Here is a 20,825-nt window from a genome sequence, read left to right as displayed (position 1 = left end):
ACACTGTACGTGCATCACACGATGGATTCAGGGAGGAACAACTCTTAATTGCTTTCAAATGCGCAGTTTCTTTAGTAATTATCTGAATCGGTGGCTAACAGAGTAAAGGTGCGGCTACATACATAAATGTTTTTTACCACTAAGGTTTACTCTTCTTCTTCTTCTTCTTTTTTTTTTTAAATATACGTTTCAAAAGCTCTATTGTGTACGTACCTCTATTGTGTACTATCATGTAGGAATATATTTAACAGTTATGGAAAATCCATACTATTTTTCCGACCCCATTGTCTTACTATTTCTTACTGTATATAGACAGTTGTAGCATGCAATTTTCTGTGAAAGGAATACTCGGTTCGATTTCAAATTTTAATAACAACAAATTCTGCTTTCTTAGAGAGTAACACACACTTAAGGAAAAAAAGACTGTACATAATGAGTCAGAAATATTATCACTTACTTGGTCAAAACAGTATTTTAATGCAGATTTATGAAATGAAAATTTCGTTACACTAATTTAAATTTGTTATAATAATAGTTGTCATGGGTTGTTTACGCATTCCTGCAATTTGTAACATTTAAGAATATACCAACAAGACTGCATTCGAAAGCAGGAAGGAAATTACAGACCATATGTAACTTCACTACTAAACAACAATTATGACGTATGAATTTCAAAGATAGTATATCAAAAGTTTCTAAGCAAAGTATTCATTGAATTCTCCCTTTCGATTTGGAAATTTGGTAATGTATCATATCACATTCAGATTTTAATTTCTGATGGTGTTTAAAATGCGGGAAGCTGCACAAACTTTCTAAACATTCTATAGATAACCCTGTTTTGAGTATTATGAAGAGCACGTTGAAGAAGCCACTGCTTTTATTTATGATCACTCTGATAGTAATAGGAGCGCCTTCGTGGTTAAGCTGTTAGCGTATGCGCCTTTGGCGTGAGAGATCCGGGTTCGATTTCCGGCGGGAGCTCATGTGGTTCGGATTCCACGTTAATCAGTAGGTCCCGTCTCATATAGCCTCACTGCTGAAACGGACGTTAAACTTCAAATCAACTCAACTCGGATAGTAATAGCTCAGATGAATATATAATACAATATTTCCAGTATCACATAAATAACTCTGTATAAAACATAAATGTACATTTTAACTTGAAAAACAAATCACATGAACTCCAACCGCAAATCAAACTAAGTTTCTCACATGAAAGATAGAAAAATTACAAAAACATTAGTCACGAAAGAGCTAATAAACTGAGTCAACATTGTTATTCTCCCATGGCCAGAGTAAGGTAGCTTATATTGAGGTAGGCTATATCCTTCAGATGTTTAAAAAAAATCCAGGAAAAGCTGTAAAGCGTTTGAAATGCCAAATTGAACTGAGAGAGCTTAGTAACAAGTCACACGCAATACGCAAATTACAATTAATTAATGTACATTAAGCAGAGGAATCAGTGAACGCCACTCTTGAATATTTTTTGTTATCACGGCGTACCAAACTAATTATTTATGGAAGAACTAATAAGCCTTGATTTTATTCTCCGCTGTAGACGCACAAATCCATTTCATGAATTTTCTCACCTTCACAGTAATTAACTATATATTCGATTGAACCGCGGATTATATTGCCCTTTACTGCGGTGAACACACTACCTTTTAATATTATTTTAAAAATGTATATTATTGTAAACTGATGGGGTACCATTCATTTTATCCAAAGCAAAATAATTACAACTATGTTACATAACGCTTCGAAGTTGGTTTTGAACTTTATGAGCAATATCAAACTCCCTAATAAAAAGTACCTTCTGCACAAAACCATAATTTGTCCGGAAGATGGTGTAAATTGGTTACCCAAAGTAGGGTATTCTTTGGTAAAATGCTGAACTAACTAATGAAATCGATATTAAAGTTTACAATATGTGTATTCTAATGCTGAGTACGATATGTGATTATGGGAAAAGTTTAAACGGACCTTGCTAAACATTATGTTCCAGGTAGTATCTGTAAACAAATGATTTGTACCATTGCGTATTAGGTGCCCATTTGGTTTACAAATCATACAAATATGAAAGGAAAATATTCTGAGTAGTGACGGATCTAGATTGTGAAAACAAGGAGGGGGGGGGGCAGCCAGAAAATATCATGAGTTTACTACAAACTTTCGAAAACATATAAATAATAGCTTCAATTAATTTTGTCATTCAAAAAACTGGGAGGCTTAGGACCCCCGGCCGCAGGCTACATCCGCTACTGATTCTAAGTTACAAATTCAAAGAATTTTTACCCTTTCAACGGGTTGTTGTGTTTGGGAAGGAAGGGTATCAACAGATTCACAAATTAATGTTCATTGGTAGTTCTTCACTTCACAGAATCCTACAGTAAGAGCAATAGGAATGTGACTTGTGGTAACTTTTTACTCACTTACAGCTGAGCAGAGTTGTTGCGCAAAAACCTTACTTTAGCTAGCAGAATAAGAAAGACCAAATCTTTCATTCCTTTGGAGTTCCAAATTAACAGAGCAAGATAAAGTTTTCTCTTCGGATGCTCGAAACATTCCACCTTAGTTTCTTATGTACACTCATGTCCAAAATTATTGTACATTGTAGGAATATAATTTGATAACGAATTCGCCCGGTATTTTTTATAATGTTAGTATGTGTATAATCGGCAAAGACATGTACGTGGCAAATTTCATGTCAAAATAGCAGTATATAAGAACAATAAAACGAAAATAAAATTTTCTTGGCCATTTAGCAACATTTTGTTTTACTCATTCTAATTTTCGTATTTATAATTCTTTTCCTATGAACTTTACCACAAATATACATTTCCCGATTATGTACATAGTATCAATATTAAAAGTATACTGCAAAATCATTATCAAATTATATTCTTACCAGAAGACAGTTATAGATTTGCGACAATCATTTTGAACATGAGTGTACCTGTACCTGAGAAGACAGTAATTCTCACGACACGAAGTACTCAAAGGACATTGTCGTGATGAATGCAAAGAAACTAGATATTAGTTTGTTCTACAATAATGAAACTAAAGAAGGAGTCGACAGTTTAAATTAAATGAGTTATACTTGTGTAAAAAGAAGAAATATCGTTGGAAACTTGCATTTTTCATTTTTTTTTTCGAAATTCATGATTGTTATCTGCTTCTTGCTAAACTCTTAATAGAAGATAAGGCAAACAAAAGCTAGGTCAAAAATGAAATGAAATCTTTGAGTTTTACGTCCCACGGTTATGCCGGTTGGGCTAAAGGAGACGGTGATGATGAGTTATGAATGAAATGGTGGAATGAATAAAGTGGAGGAAACGGAAGAACCATGAGAAACCCCACACACTCAGTGTTTGTCCACCAAATCAAGAATTATCTAAAAGACTAGATCAAGACAATTCGTGATTCTCTTGGCAGAATGCCTTATTAGGCCATACAGTACACAAAAAGACAATCCACACTTGAAATCCGGCGGAGGACCAAAGCTGCAAAGGATGTCATAGTTCTGGAACACGCCCGCAACCAGGGAGGGGCTACGGGAGCCAAGCTTCTCTAAATTTTTGTTGTTCCCCCAAGACTATAATGCACCATTATGTGCTATACAAAAATACAATATTAAGATATTTGTAAAAAATGGATTTGCTAGGAACGAATGATAGAGAGATAGATATACAAGTTTTTTCAGCAATGTTTTTATACAAGTTTCTCGATAATTTCTCAATGACATCGGAAATAAAATATAGTGAGTAGAACTGCATTAAACGGAATGGCGCGAAACACATGAATTTAGAAAAGACCGAAGTCAGAAAGGACACAAAACAAGCTTCAAAATCCTCGAATTTTGACTGGTTGGGTTGTTTTTTTGCGTGTCTGAGTAGATATATAGGAGCTAGCATGACAGGGAACTCAATGAGAAGCAACAGGGAATATATGCTCGTAGTTTTTCAAAACATCGTTCGTTTTTCTTAAATTGTTAGAGGCTAGGAAAATGGGTATAATTGAGTTTCAGATTTAGTCGGTGCTGCTGAAGAACATCACTTTTTAATTTGCAAAATTTTGGAAGAAATTTACTTTGCCAAAAATAATGCTACACAACTGAAGTTGTGCAGGTTGATATGACTAAGAGTGTATAATTTCGGGAAGGTTATGCAATACTGTGCTCTTCATACTTTTCATAAGAACAATTTCAGTGGAATTTTCACATATCCTTTGCGTGTGGGATCTTTTTCAAGTTAATCTATTTCTCTGTATTTTTACTTTAAAACGTTTATAGAAGAGAAGAAAATATGGAATTTGTGAAAATAATCGAGTTCGAAATATCAATGAATATACGAATCTCATGGTCTGTCATTTTTGGATGTCTGTGTGTTCATCCTTCCCGACGTATATACACTGACCTAGATGCCGTACCGTTCAACGGATCGAGATCGAATTTTAAACTTAAGAATTTTCTAAGATTCTCTACAATTTCTAAGAGCGTTTTTGAATTTTCCTCTTACCCCTAAAAACAGGAATAGTTTAATGGAGATGATATTTTAAAAAAATCGATTTTCTATACAAGAGCTCTAACAATTTTGTTTATATTTCAGAAATCAATATACCATTAACAATCCTTAATATAAGTAATTTCTTCACAAAATATCCAAAAGGTGTAACTTTATTTTCTGACGATTGTTTTGATATGCTCGCATGTTCTGTCTGCGTGTTTCTTGTTTGTCCGTTTCCTCAAGTTGTTCTTTACCTATCATTCATCAGTAATTATTGTATATTCGTATAACTTCCTATATTTGGGTATTTGTATTACTTTTGTTATTGTAACCTTTTATGCTGTATTGTTTGTACTCCCTTGGGCACAGTCGTGGCCATTTGCTGAATCAATAAATAAATTAAATTATTAATACAAAATATTATGATTTATAATTGTGTTCCTAAGGAAAACAAGTTTAACACAGTTCTTGATTTATTTGGAATTAAATTTTCTGTTGTACGTCGAATACTTACTAATTATTTAAGAAGCTTGTACGTACAGTAACTTCTCAATTTCTTATCAGACACTACATTTTTTAAGATTGGTTATATTTTTCTTATCGTTTATTGCACAATTATTCATGTTTCTTGTCTTCCCAATATAGGTCTGTAATTTATTATAATTTATATAGTCTTTGATGCAATGCCAACTTTTGTATTTTACGTACATTTTTATCGACGAGGTGTTTGTAATCTTCTAGTGTATTATTTTATACTATGTTCTGTATTACCAGCATGATTTGTTTGAACTTTTCACTTTTTACTACTGTTTCTTTTTTAAAATTTATTTTCACTGTTCATTAGTAATTATTGCTTATTCATATCTTTTTTACTGTACTTGATCATGCTATTTGTATTATTTGATTTGTATTACCTTTGTCGTTGTAGTCAATATGTCGTATTTTTTGTACACCTCTGCCACACGTGTGGCTATTGGCTGTTTGTGTCAATAAAATATTCAACGATTATTGTTATTATTAAAGTAAGAGGAGTGAAGGGATATATTGAAATGGGTTATGGTTACCACGTGTACAAGATCTGATTAATTATTATTGGTGTAAGCGGTCGTCTTTTAACGACTTGTGGCCCCTAAAGAATTTATGTCCCACAAACTTTTGGGGTTTGCTGTGGGCCTGGTGTGCTTCTTTAAAAAATGCACAATCCACAGAGAATACTATTGTATGTGTAGAAATCTGAACTACTGGTGATTATCTACAACTAAGAGAATAAAATAACTCAATCTTTTAGTTAACACTTGTTAAACATGAAAATAAAATGAAAGGCGTGTAAAGTAGTGTGTAGACGTAGTCTGTAAGTAATTAGAGTTCCTAGGCCTATAAAGTAACTTGTCAACGTTGAGCCCGATGGATTCATCGTAGGATTATTCAATTGCAATAAGCTTTAGTCTTAGTAAGTTCTTCTTCCAAAAGATAAGAATTAAGCTTAAAACGTTATTCAGTAATGAGCAATAACCACGCAATTGTTAGCTATCTATACATTTTTGACCCTACAAGTATTAGTTAATTAGATTTGAGTTTAGCGTTCCTTTTAGGAGCGAATATATATGAGATGTGGACTTACAGATTAATGACGGGTCCAAAACACATGAGCTCCTCCCGGGAATCGAACCACACCAAAAGTGCGTACGATATCCACATAACAGCAAGGGAGCTCTTCTACAAGAAGAAATACAATAACGTGAAGTAAGAAGTATTGTAAAATCAGAAGTTCTCATCAGCAGCAACAAGTTTTCAACACTTGTGCAGAATATGGAATTTGCAGAAAAAGAACCCAACGTAATGTGAATCAAAGAAATGGCAGTGCAAGGGTGTAATGTTCGAGGAATATGGAGATCATGAGCTCGGATAACTGTGACACTGGAGAGTTTAAACGATTTCACGTTGTATTGAAATAGAAGGACACCTCTGGGATGTATAATCATTGGCTCCAAGTTTCTCAAATTTTAATGCACATATTTAATTGTTGCGAGTACATAATTCGTTTGGCAAATGCTTGATGGGTGCAGTTGTCAACGCATAAAACCCTAAATGGTCCACAGAGTATAATCTTATGTTGCTTCAGTAGTGATTTGGGTTGTTGGACATGGGTTCATGTGACGCCAACTAATAACGACGACGCTAATTCTCATCGCACATCGACGTTCTGTCCACAAATGGATTTCTCCCTGAAGTGACAACAAAGAAAGCACTTAGTCATATCGCTTCCTGAGTGTCATTGAAACTCATCTGAGTTTCATTGTTCACTTTTATATCGCTTTCTTTCAGGAGAATGTTATGGACCCTCTGTAAGTCACATACCCCTATTTGTACAGTGATGAGACCACAAATGTATGGATCCATATGACCAAGCGCTCCAACTATAATGCTTCATCATCTCAGACATTCTGCCCAAGGAAGGCAAAAAAGACAGAAATCCGAGTGATCCCATTTTCGCCCATCCCTGTGAAATCCCCAGGCACCTAACTAATGAACTACTATGGATTTGAACTTCTCAAACAGGTACTTACTCCACGCCGTCCCCGTAGCATGTAGGGTCTTCGGAAAGTTTCAAAACCGGTATTGCGACATATTCCCTTTCTCATTACACGTAACAGTTGGCTACAAGGAAAATAACGTTGCCAAGCGATCATTCGGGACTATGACCGTCACATCCAACATAATTGATGGTAAAGAAAGATTTACTAGCCAGACAAGTGTTCAAAATCGACTATAATCAAGTCAGTCTAATTCTATCTATCACAATATATTATCAATGAAGGTGTAAAGTATATACAAGGTAAATAAATCTCATTAATAACACGAAAGTTTACTGACTAAAATAAAAAAAGTACTAATCTGGAAGATAGTGATTGTTCGGAGTATTTAAAAGAAATATTTTATGCTTTTTGATAAGACATCATTGTAATGATATGTTTTTTTTTTAGATAAACGTACCTCAGTAAACATCTTCATAGTTTCGAAAGCAACATAATAACGAGCCATAAGTCTGCCTGTTTCCGTAGGTCGAATATCCATTTCGTCCATGTAGATAAGGCCCGAACTGGAAAGTGCATTTAGGTCTCTCATACACAATTCTGCAAATAATAATAATAATAATAATAATAATAATAATAATAATAATAATAATAATAATAATAATAATAATAATAATAATAATAATACAATATTATAAGCATTTAACGAATAAAAGATTATCCAAAGATAAGACGTATACAATACAAATCGAACGATCTCATTGATTATAATAAAAACGTTATGGATGGATGTAAATTCTCATGTGCAGGGCTTGAAAAATCTTGCTTGCAAGTACTAGCCAACCAAAAAATCTACTAGCCAGACCATTTTGCAGTCACAGTCTTTACACAGACTTTTACTCGCCAAATGCAAAAAAAGTACTCGCCACTGACGAGCAAGCGAGTGGATCTTTCAAGCCCTGCTCATGTGTACTTTTCGAGAAAATAATAATAATAAAAAAGAATTTTTGTAAAGTAAACTCTAATCGGGCTTTACCATAATATTACTGAGATATAGATTAAAGTTATGAATATCTCTCAGATTTTTTAAACTTTGTTATTGTCTGAAGATAAGAGATATTTCAATCGATAGATCACTTCCAGCTACCAATTCGTATCATAAGTAACGTATCAATAACAATATGTGATTTTGCTGTTGTCTCCCTAATCTTCCTCCCTGGAGGATGAAATGTCCAGTTTTTTTTTTTTTTTTTTTTAATTTTTTCCCTTTACTTGTAACACTAATTCTATATATGGGTCAAATGTTAAGTCTCCATATTTAAGTTCTCGTATATATTCCTATAGCAGCTTTTCCCAATTTTCTACTCTCACGGACCCCTTGTAGCAACTGTTAACAAATTATATATATATATATATATATCTTATAAAAGTGAAATGATAAATTACAATTTTACAACAGTGTGTTATTTTGGACAGTGCAATACTGCTATAAAAGTAGATATTCGAAAAAGTACGATTATACCAGCTAGGCCCAATATTATGAATTGATGGGTGATGCATCTTTCAGCCTAGATTTGTAATTTTATTTCTTCTTCTGCGCTTTAGTGTTCTATTCTCCTTAATTGGTTCAAACATAGGAACGAAGATTCAAATATTTCAGAATGTGAGCTACAAGATTACACAAAGAATAATAAAAATAAAATGTCTCGTGGACTCCACTTTCACTCTCTCGCGGCCATCGGGGGTCCACAGACCACATATTGGGAAGCTACTCTATATACTTTGAAACAAGTGGCGTACATAAGTTTACTTACCTACTGATTTTCCTCCTCGGAAAAGGAAATTTCCGGTTTTCGGCCTTTCCCCCCCTTTAGTTGTATAATAAACTTTTTGTGCCAAATTTCAAATCTTCTTATAGAGATGTTCTCGGGATATTAGCCAGGTGAAGTCTGACGATAGAGCCGACGTTTCAAGAACTGACATCGTTCTCGTCTTCAGGGCGTCGGACTTCACCTGGCTGATGTCTTCAGGGCATTATAATCGCCCTGAAGACGAGAACGATGTCAGTTCTTGAAACGTCGGCTCTATCGTCGGACTTCAACTGGCTGATATCCGAAAACATCTCAAAAATATTCGCCGCCAGGAAAGCTTCGATTCTTCAAATCTTCTTGTTTATAGAAAATACTGTATTGGTTTTGATGAGTGAGTGAGTCAGCAGGTGGCAAAGTTTGAGGTTTTGGAGGCTTTCAGCGTCCTCTATGTCATAAATAGTTTAGACTTCGATATTTTATATAGGTCATAACCTAGTGCAGGTTAGTAACACCACATTTTCTTTGCATAATCTTCATGGGAAGCAAAATTATGGATGTTTGAAAAGCGCTCTGAGTGGCTTCATGTAAATAGACACGATTTGCTTCAGCTCAGAGTAAGCGTCAACTTTTGTGTGATACACTAACGTACGCCTAGATTATGCTGTTCTCCAGAATTGCTGTTTTTAACCTATCATACGCGCATTACTTTTTTATAAATCTAATCTGTAACAAGATCAACAATACAAGTTAAAAGAAAATATTTAGGCAAGAAAACTGAATTAACACACCATCAACTAGCTATGTAACGGTATCTAAAACACACTTCAGACTAAAACATAGCCTGCTAATTTGTTTGGCCCCTAGCTGTAAATGTTCGAAAACGCATAGAGAAAGAAAACTTGTGTTACAGCAGATGGCATTCTTTGTCGTGTGTTTGTGAAACATCTACGTAATAACATGTAATGACATTCCAATATGTACGTACGATTATATGGCAAAGCATTTCCAAACAATCATATTGTGTGTCGGTCTTTTAACCTAAATTTAGCTGAATATCAAGTTATTCAGAAAACATCTTTTTTGATTCTCTCTTTTCGTTATGCAATAACACTTCAAAGTATTGTCAGAACATAAAAAAAAGAAAAAAAATTCACTTTCCATCATTTTCTCCAAGAAGTGGACTTAATTTAAGAACAATGGTTTTATCTTCCTGAATCCATTGTTTTTGTTTAAAAATCTTCTTTGAGGCATGGTGCAAGAAAACTCATCAAGGTCGAGGAAGAACAGGAGACGAAACGCAAGTATAAGGAAACATAAAGTGTTGCTACCTACACACAGAAACGAGTGTAATTATCTGTACCTTTCATAATTACGATGTGAATCACAGTTTAAAGATCGTAACACACTTTAATATCCAATAGACTTTTCCAGTGTTGAATGCTTTTATTAGTCAGAATGTTCTACAGACATCATATTCTTATTCTATTTGAAAGTAAAATTATTATCCTTTATGTTTTAAGATATAATACTACGTCACCACGTCAGTACATTTACGTTTCTAGATAAGTATTTAAACCTCTCTGAAGGACAGGACTTACTATTAACGTGAGATCTGAACCACGGCCGGGGTTTGAATCCAATGTACGAAACGTATGCAGACCATTATGCAAGGTCAACCCACACAGTATATAGGCTACTGTTCCATGCGATTAGATCGCCTGAAGATCTATCTATTTCAGGGGTGCATCCAGGACCGACTTCTGCGGGGGGGGGGGTTGTCATACTGCTACTTTTAAGGGCTCCAAACTTTGGGATGGGTTTTATTTATATATATAAAATAAGAAAGTTTCTTCTTCTGGGGGGGGGGGCGATCGGGACGATCCTCCCCTGGTCTATTTGCAAAATTGGGTGGCTCTACGAAACACCTTTCTTTGCGAAAAGCTGATGACAGATACAATACTTTATAATATATTAGATGAGATAAGTGACTTCTATTGAAATAAACACATGAGAAAAAAATAAATTATAGTGTGCAGTCGCTCCTTGTCAGCTCTAAAGCTCAGATAATGTGTTAATGAATCGTGCATTGGAAATGTCAGAATTGACAAGTTGCACTCAGGATTTTGTAAATTCTCTATTTGTTAGAGCATGAGCATGGGATTTGACCTGGGTTGCATTTGAATAAAACAGACAAATTGTGATGTCAAAAAATGAAATGAAATCTTTGAGTTTTACGTCCCACGGTTATGCCGGCTAGGCTAAAGGAGACGGTGATGATGATAAATGAATGAAAATGGTGGAATGAAGAAAGTAGGAGAAAACGGGAGAACCCCGAGGAAACCCACGTACACGGTGTTTGTCCACCACAAAGTTCACTTGGCACAGATTGTGATGTCAAAAGAGGTTGAAATAGGTGTGAAGGGAATAGCAGTTAGGAACAGTTAATCTATTAGTACTCACTCGTGAGTCTCGGCCTTCCTTCCTTGATGGTTCCTTTTGCTGGGTTGACGTTCGTCCATTTATCGTCTAAGTCTCCTGAGCAGTGAATAACTGGGAGTTAACAGGTAGCGTAATCCAAACAGAAAAGACAAAATTTTAGCGATGGCTGACTCAGCTAAGATCGGACTTACTTAATAGAAGACAATGCATTGTTATCAATGAATCTACAACGTAGACGGTGACAAATGTTCCGGAAGCTAGAGCAAGATGTGACTTGTAAAACTCGAAATTAAAATTATTGCTCGTGCTGTCACATTTTAACTGGCGTGAAATCCAACTTCAACTCCCCTTCCAAAACTCTCCGAATCGTTTTGTTTAACGTCTCTTCCTAGTTTATTGACAGTTTCTTCTATGACATAGAAAAGTGCAGATTACGTAGATTAATCATGGTGAGGTGATGATAGAGATGCGGCCAGGGAAACAATCTGCTGTTTTATTGATTAAGAAATTATACATAAAAAAAATTAGACAACAGACAACAAGAAACTTCCTTGTTTGTAGAGTAAATGAACTTTAAAAAAGAAAAGAATTGAAATGCGATTTTAACGTTGACCAGACGATGACGATATTCATAGAGTTTAATTTAAAAATAAAATGTCCCAATGTTCGAAATAAGATCGCTTATAATGTACTAGCAGCGTTCACCCCGCTTCGCTGCGGTCACCCCGGAACGCAATAAACTTTGTTACTTAGATAATTTTTACTTTTTCGCTTTCAAGTGATATGATAAAAACCATAGAAGATTGCAGTAAATCTTAACATTATATCGCCTGTCATTTATGTTAACCCGCCCCGCTTCGCTGCGGTCATCCCGGTGCTGGCATATTGTAAAAGTGTCTGTAAAAATAAGCAAATCAATTAAAAAATTTTAAACAGAAGATTCAAGCTATTTTCCGCTGTATATCGCCTGTCATTTATGTTAACCCGCCGAGTGACACGGTCATGCGGGTTGCATATAAATACGTTTATTTTTACCTATGATGAACTAACAAAGGATTTGTGGACACCTGAATGGTCAATTATCTCAAGACACTGGTAATTAAAAATTAAAGTGATATGATAAAAACCATCTAGGGTCCAAATCCTAATAACCCCCCAAAAATGAAAGAAATTGGTTCAGCCGTATTAGCGTGATGAGCGGACAAAGGATTTTGTACGTTCTCTTTTATATATATAGATACAAATTCATATATCTTCACAATAGTAAAAACAAACTTTACAGAAATATAGTGTGCGTCATAAGCTCCTTATATTAGCAGTTAACCAGCGTAGTCTTTGGTGGAAGCGGTCTCAGGTTCAAATTCCGGTGGGGTCGAAAAGGTGTAAAAAGCTTCTACAGGCCAGTCATCCTGAGTGCTAAGGGTTACCTTGGTTTTCCTCATTCACACAAGATAAATGCCTTGGTACATAACATACAGGTCCCAAGCCACTTTCTTCCTTCTTACTTCCCTTTCCTCGGATAGTGATCACCGAGGGATGGCATTCTTCATACGTGATAGGTTAACATAGTCACGGATGCTAAAAGCCCAAAAATCTAAAATCCTAGTGTCAATTCTAATCCTAATATTCTCAATTGACTAAAGTAGAAGTAGGTGATTGACAAGAAGAATACGTCATGGTGCTGTTCGTGAACTTTCTATTCTAATCTAACGGTAGCGCAGTTAAAAGTAGCCCGCATCCCCTTTGAATGCGAATAGTGAAACCTGTCAACTTGGCCCCCTCTCTAAGTTGGCCACCTGCTTATCTTGGCCTAGTTCGTATTGAACCTGCATTTTTTCATAAGACATTCGTTACTTACTACTCTATAAGTTGGCCACCTGTCTATCTTGGAAGTTGGCCACACTGAAGCAATGTTTACCCTATGATGATAATCATAAATTTACCTGTGTATCTTGGCCACGCAAAATACAGTTTTGTTATTTTTCTTAACTCTTTCGAATTCCCATATAAGAAGCAGATATTCTGTATTTGTGACTGGAGATAAAGAAGCATAGATTCGCACACTCTTTGTTCTTGGAGGTCAATGGCCAGAACACTTCCCTTATAAAGGGGTGGTGAAGGAAGGTGTGAATAAGAGAAAACACGTACAGGAATTCAGGAAATGGTGGTACGTATTTGTTTACCCTGTCTGTTTTGGTAAAATCATTAGCTATATCAACTCCTCTCATCAGTGGGAGCTTTAGTAATTCCGGAATATTTTCAAGGTTAAAACTAACCATCTCAATTGTCAACTATTGGCACTTGTCGGCTTGTCAAAAGGTAGCGGAGTTTTTGAGGTATAAATTCCCTGAAGATTTTCTCAAAACATATTTTGCTCCGAGGGAAACATTTCTAGCTCATTAACAAGAGGTAGTTAACTACAATATTGGAATGTGCATATCTGCCAAAAAAGAATAAAACAAATACGTCAATTTATAACTTAGCTTTACTTGTTTTCAATCTGAATAACTCAGTGTGTTATATCAATTTCAATAAATTGCGTACATACGCTTCTATTTCATGGTTGTTAGTGTTATTGTGTTTTCAATCCGAATAATCCAATGTACCAGACTAGTTTTCAGGAAGAGAAAGGTATGCACATATATTAAACATACTATAGTAATATTTTCTAGTACTGTATATTTTTATGATTACTCTATATACATTATTTATAAGTAGCTGTCGTGCCACTGATTATTAAAATTTTACAATCAAGTAATATTAGAAATCCTATTCTAAAAATACACAAATCACACTTATTTTCTGTAAGTTGGCCACCTGTCTAAGTTGGCCACTTTTCGACGGAACCGATGGTGGCCAACATAGACAGGTTTCACTGTACAATATTTGACTTCTAAAATTTACTCAATGCAACAATGGACAGTTTATGCAATTATCGATATTATTTCTTCAACAATCGATAATATACAACAATCGACATACAAGAAGTATTGATTGTTAGCATTATTGAATAACATCAAGGATAATTTGTTAGACCCTTTCCATTACATCATGATTGATGAAGCATGGTTTCTTCTTTCCGGTCATCTGAATTCACAAAACCTGAGGTACTGGGCAACGGAGAATCCTACACTAAGAAAAATGCATAATCCGAAGGGCATGTAAATGTTTTACCAGGTTACGCGCGTCACCACATTACGTAATGTTGTTTCATCTGTAGTACGATCTACATCACCGTCCAGCGAAAATTTTGTATTGTGGGATCACCATTTCAAATCTAGAATTAACGCCATACCCTTTAAGACGGTGGTAACTTACGTATATAATGTTGTTACCACCTTCCTACGACTGTCCCCTCTTGGTTCTTTCTAAATCTGTGACTCTCTACCTTACGAGAGTAATAAGACGTCATATCATTCTGTGAGAAGAAAAGAGAGGAAAGATGTTTTTAACACGACGCCGAACTCCAGATTTGGCATGGTATTCCCACCTTCTGTACTTTTATACATGAAATTACATTACTTAAGGAGCGCACCCTCGTAAATACGATGTATCCACACAGAAAACCTAGTCCTTTTTTTTTCTCAGTGTAACATTGTTTGTCAGCAACCACTCCATTATGAAAAAGTCAGCGTTTGGTGCGGTGTAACAGAAACGTGCATTATTGGACCGATATATTTTTGACACACCCTGAACATGGTTGCATATGTGGAAAGTTTTTATGCGTTTTGTATTCAACTCACTGAATACGAAAGATACTATTGCTTCTTTCAGCAAGATAGGGCAACACACCACACTTTTAAGGCATCCCTGGAACGAGTCCATGATGTCTTCTCTGAGGAACGAACTATCAGCAAAGGTTTGTGGCCACCACGTTCGCAGGATCTATCAACATGTTATTTCTTCCTGTGGGGTCACCTGAAGAGCAAAGTCTATGAAATTAATCCACACACAATATAGGAACTGAAAGACAACATTAGCCATGAAGTTGCCGCCATCGATATCGCAGCCAACTTTACGCCGGTCGTATCGGAATATGCTTATACGTGGAGAGCTGTGAATTGATGCAAGGGGTCACTTTCAACATCTTGTATAAATGCATTTTTCACTGTATTTTTCTCTCTATTTTTCATTGTAAATAAACGGTAAGTCCATTTCAGTTCTTCGTTTCTCTAATTTCACTGCATTTCCTTTATTTTTACACGGGCAACTTTTATCAGCGCTACCTGTATTATGATACAACTTCGAATAATTTTACAATTCCGAAATTGATAAATAATTCATTTGAAATATCCTTTTGTCAAGTGACTTATGGTCCACCCTGTATAATAATAACTGTCATATTTTTTCAAGAATTTTAAAAGTTAGATACCATAAAATACTACTCAACATCTTCAACATTCTTGAATATCGAGATAGTTATTTAATAATGTCCCTGACTATAATGAATAACTCAATGTACCTAACAAATGTTAAAGTTGTGAGTTAAATGATCATTAAGCAGTAAAAAACTGAAGAAACAGAACTGGTACAATCTTTCATGAAGTTGCAACACTGTTTGCAAGAGCGCTACATCATCACCAAATGATGTGACGGTGATTGACGCAAAAGGGCAGGTCAAAGGGAAAGGAAATGTGATGGACGAATGATTTTTGGTGAAAAACGAAATGTTATAATTATATACGCAACACCCAGTTTAAATATGTAACTGTGAGAGTGTGCTGAAGAGGAAAATAGAGGAGATACGTTACGTATACATGTAGAATACGCACTCTTAAGTTTTACAATTACACAGATTGAAATCAAACATCCTGATCGGCACGATTCATTATTCAACAATAAAACAACTTTGGCTTGTAATATGGGGATTGCAAAAGAATCTGGAACTAAGATCATTTCATCATGTTTTGAGGTTAGAAGAACTTGGTATTTCACGCTTTAGCTCCCAATGGTCATTGCCAACGAAGTTTGACCTTACCTACATATTACAAAATTGTGTTCTCATTTCAGTATCTTACATAGAGTACCAAATCAAGAATTCGACATTAGGATATTTTATCAACCATAGTTAAATAATAATAATAATAACAATATAAAAAATATTTCAAAATGTTGCAATAAAATTACAGAATCCTTCATTTGAAAACCCAGATACAGAAGTAATCGTACCAAAAGCATAAAGTGGAAAAATACAACTAAATTCTCGTATAGGATCACGCTATGAGCCCTACAAGATTGTAATATTAGTACATCCATCCGTCCGTTACTCCACTCGATAAATCTTGAACGAAAGTGAATTTTTCAATTATATGTTTTGGGGATAGACAGCTAGAGCAATTATCTTAGTTGTGTCCGTTAACGGTGAAAATTCGTTAACATCTTCACGGCTAACGGTGTCACTGACGACGGCTATCCATATCCCATTTATACGTTTCGCATAACGCTAACACGCAAACCTCTAAACATTTAAGAGTGACTGGTTGCATAAATATCTATATCCCACGTCACCTGAATTTGGGTACGGCGTCAGCCAATAAGCTCACAGCGCGCTGTTACGAATCTTTCAGTGACGAATCTAATCATTCATAATTGTCCACAAAGATACACAAAATCAATTACGAATGATTAGATTCCTCCCTAAAGGTTATGCCTGAAATCTTTTAAGTTTTACGTCCGACGGTTATGTCGGCAAGGCTAAAGGAGACCGTCATGAGAAAAGAATGAAATGGTGGAATGAAGAAAGTGGGAGAACCCCGAGGAAACCCACGCACACGGTGTTTGTCCAGCAAAAAACTCACTTGGAGCAAGCTGGGATCGAACCAAGGACCCCATGCACCAGAAGTGAACATTTTATCACTGAGTCCCCGCTGCACCCGCACAAATCAGAGTTTAAAATCATTAGTAATGGACAAAAATAAAGGAGAAAATAAAAATTTGTGTGGGACGAATTATGTAAAATTATAAACTTGTTAAACCAATAGTAGATAATACACCCTAATCATTGAATGGATAATTGGGTACTGGAACTCCAAGTGCAGCCACCCACTCGTGGTGAGTAGCGTCCTTATCTTACTTGTTTTAAGAAAATAAAAAAAATGTTAAACTCTGAAATTTTGCTAAATTCGCAAATTTTTGACTACGATGCGGTACCAGAAGATATCATATAAATATAGTTTACTTATTTTAACGTTGTTTTTACATACTTGGAGAAACTTTTAGGCTATATAGGGTCGTTATCCTATATTCTTTAGTCGTTTTTAAAAAATATTGAAAATTTATTGTTCTTACCGGATTTTTTAAATTTCAACGGCGATGCGGGACCGGAAGACATAAATAAAAAGATATCTAGCTATCTGTTGCAAAAAACAGAATTAAAAAAAAACACTTGCATATATGGGATATGGGTTAAAGATAGTCACCGTTCTCCATTAATACATTAACGGATCGAACGAACCATGAACGAATTTGGTCGAAGTAATTGTTCTAGCTATATTGCAAAAACAATTCAAAAATTTGCTTACATGTATGGGATAGATTATGGGCTATAGGTAGTCACCGTTAAAGTCGCCTTATCCGTTAACAGATTAACGGATTGATTCTATGAACGAACTTGGTCGATTTCGATTTGATTTGAATTCAAATTCGTGGACCTACAACTTAACATGGAATCTGCCGAGAATCGTACCCGGGTCTCCCGCGCTAAAAACTCGTACGCTATCTACATAGCTAAGAAGGAGCTAACAAACTTGGTTGAGATAATTGTTTTAGCCACTTATCTTTAAAAAACAGAATTTTAAAAATTCGCATTCATTCATATTCCGGAGTAAAGGATGTACGGACGTACTAACAACTCAGTGAACTTAACTTCAGTGCTGAAGTTACTGTATTTCCTCGTCTGATTTTATTTGATGTTTCTAGTGAGAAAAAAATGTCATTTTTAATTTTTTTCTTATTTGTAGTCTAAGACATGTATTTATAAGAAATTGAAGTTCCTATTAACACAGAAACATCTAGAATTCGGATTTAGCAGGTAAAAATAAATTAGTAACTCGTCTTCTAAAAATGATATTTACATGTCATTGAGAACAAGTCTCTAAAAGTATTTTGTAATAATAAAAGAAAATAATTTCAACATTCTTTAATGTTTTTTCTACTTATTAAAAATATTATTTAACAATATTCCGTTTTAATAACATTATCTGAAATCGAGTTAAAAATTTGAACTTATATCTCCACTAGATTATTATAATCTAATTTCAGGAAAGCCTTAAGACATTACTCATAGTATGAAATGAAATTCCATACATAGGCAATATATGACAAGAATATTTTTTCATGTGGAAAAAAAAGAAAAGAAAAGAAAGAAAGAAAATAGGAACTAGAGAAATTAACCGGTAAAAGATGATTACGTAGAATAAATGGAAAATAATGTTGAACAAACAATGACATAATCCGATATTTCTATAGCCAAAACGCACATATTATTTTCCTCGAACAATATAATCTTTGATTTCATCATTTGCATAGTGTACAAAAAATGAGCAAACATTTCTCCAATCAACAAAGAAGCCGCTGAAACTTCCTTTCTTCAAATCAAACATTTTTTTGGCAGTTTCTTATTTATGTTTGCGAAAGTTGTTTTCATATTAGCGTAACCATTCTTATCATAAGCTTTTATTGAGTATTTTTCTTCTTCTAGTATTTAATATCCTTTTATTTGTGTTTTCTGAGGATCCTGAATAAGCCATTTTAATATACGAACGTTTTATGAAGTTATCAAACTATACAGCAGCCAAATCACATAATTGCTGGTCAGTAATAAAAGAACTTGCCCTTTAACTTATGACTGCAAACGCCAACGGTACCTTAGAAGAAACATAATATCCAATTTTCTTCACAGTTATAAACTACTGAAAAGTATTGAGGTTTATTGTATTATTTATTCACAAGTAAAAAAATTAACCAGTTTACTTTTTTTTTGAAAACGATTCTCGTTTCTCTGTTTTTGAAGCCATATTCATTGCTTAAAATTTGGTTGTTAACTTCCAATCATATTTAGTGTTTAATTCTCACTCATAATAATAATAATAATAATAATAATAATAATAATAATAATAATAATAATAATAATAATAATAATAATAATAATAAAACGATATTTTTTAAGCACTGTGATCAGCTCATAGGCAAAAATACAACACTATGTTAAAACCATCATATAATCATTTTAAACAGACTAGAAAACTTTGTAGTATAGAATGAATATTAAAGCAGGTTAACGCCCTTGTCATATGGTTAATATATTCAAATTACAAGGTTATATTATACCGATTATAAGACAAAATTAAAATAAAAACAGCCAATTTCATAAAATACTATTTACAAAACTATGAAAATTAAAGCTTCATTTAACTATGATTTAAAGAAATGAGTTAACCTTGCTTAAAATTGCACATCCGGCATGCAAAAGATTCTGGTCACTTATTGTAATACGCATTCCAACATAAAAGATTGGTTCTTTGAATATAAGATTATAACTATAGATATTCTAAAGACCATAAAAAATCAAGATTGGCAATTAGATTCCTTGTCATAAGTTAAAACAGTTTTTTTTTAATGAATTGCTCTGTTATTTCTCCCAACATATGTTCATTTTAATGCGTTCACTCCGGTGCTTCGGGTCCCTGGTTCGATCTCATCTTGCGCCGTGTGGACTTTGTGGTGAAGAAACACCGTGCTCGTGGGTTTTCTCGCGGTTCTCCCGTTTCCTCCCACATTCTTCATTCAATCATATCATTCATTTCTTATCATCACCGTCTTCTTTAGCCTAACCGGCATAACTGTGGGACGTAAAACTTAAAGAATAAATAATAATGTTCATTTTAAATTATTGTAACACATTCTGACTTTTCTCAATGTTTCTCGTTTTGAATTTAATGCTACCAATGTCGATCTACTCCTTGTACTATACATAGGCACTCTTATTCCTGTATTTGCTACTATATCTGTTATCTAATACCATTTTAATAATAATAATAATAATAATAATAATAATAATAATAATAATAATAATAATAATAATAATAATAATAATAATAATAATAACTTAAGAGGAATAAATGGACTTTTACAGATTGTTAGTATAAGCATAAAGTAAAATATAATGTTAGACATGTTATTTTATTGTCGTAAATTAAAAGCATTGACGTGTTGCATCAGTATTTTGGCTCATCGTTTGAAAAACAAGTATATATATCCGTATACAGTTTGATGAAACTTCGTTATTGCCTGTTTGATTATGTATTCCAGAGAATCAATGTTAGGAAAATTTTGGAAAGCTAACCATACACTACGTCTGCGTTGTTATATGAAGAAATATCATAAAGGTGTTTCAATTACATATGTTCATGCAAATTTAATCAATACGTAACAGCATAGCTGATTTGACATTCTTACAATGTGTTGTCTACACCCTACTTTACATATTATTCACAGTATTGGAGATGTTGAGAGAAGGCTAAACGCATATTGTGTTT

The 20,825-nt window shown here is 34.4% G+C and overlaps 1 protein-coding gene across 1 annotated transcript in view; it reads right to left on the bottom strand.

Annotated features, from left to right (window-relative positions):
* The window catches only part of LOC145676538 (putative ATP-dependent DNA helicase HFM1), a gene marked incomplete at its 3' end in the record, with an annotated part of 337,334 nt that overhangs the window by 30,548 nt on the left and 285,961 nt on the right, over window positions 1–20,825 (bottom strand). The window contains exons 14-15 of the mRNA XM_081747367.1: window positions 7,500–7,639; window positions 6,947–6,949 (exon numbers count right to left, since the gene is read on the bottom strand). Coding sequence (XP_081603493.1) covers window positions 6,947–6,949; window positions 7,500–7,639 — 143 coding nt within the window. The remainder of the gene's footprint in view (window positions 1–6,946; window positions 6,950–7,499; window positions 7,640–20,825) is intronic.

This window comes from Thermobia domestica, unplaced genomic scaffold, assembly GCF_964235325.1.
Source record: "Thermobia domestica unplaced genomic scaffold, izTheDome1.hap1.1 HAP1_SCAFFOLD_203, whole genome shotgun sequence".
NCBI classification, from domain to species: Eukaryota; Metazoa; Arthropoda; class Insecta; order Zygentoma; family Lepismatidae; genus Thermobia; species Thermobia domestica.
The sequence above is the reverse complement of the archived record's forward strand: the minus strand, read 5'-3'. Positions and strand labels throughout refer to the sequence as shown.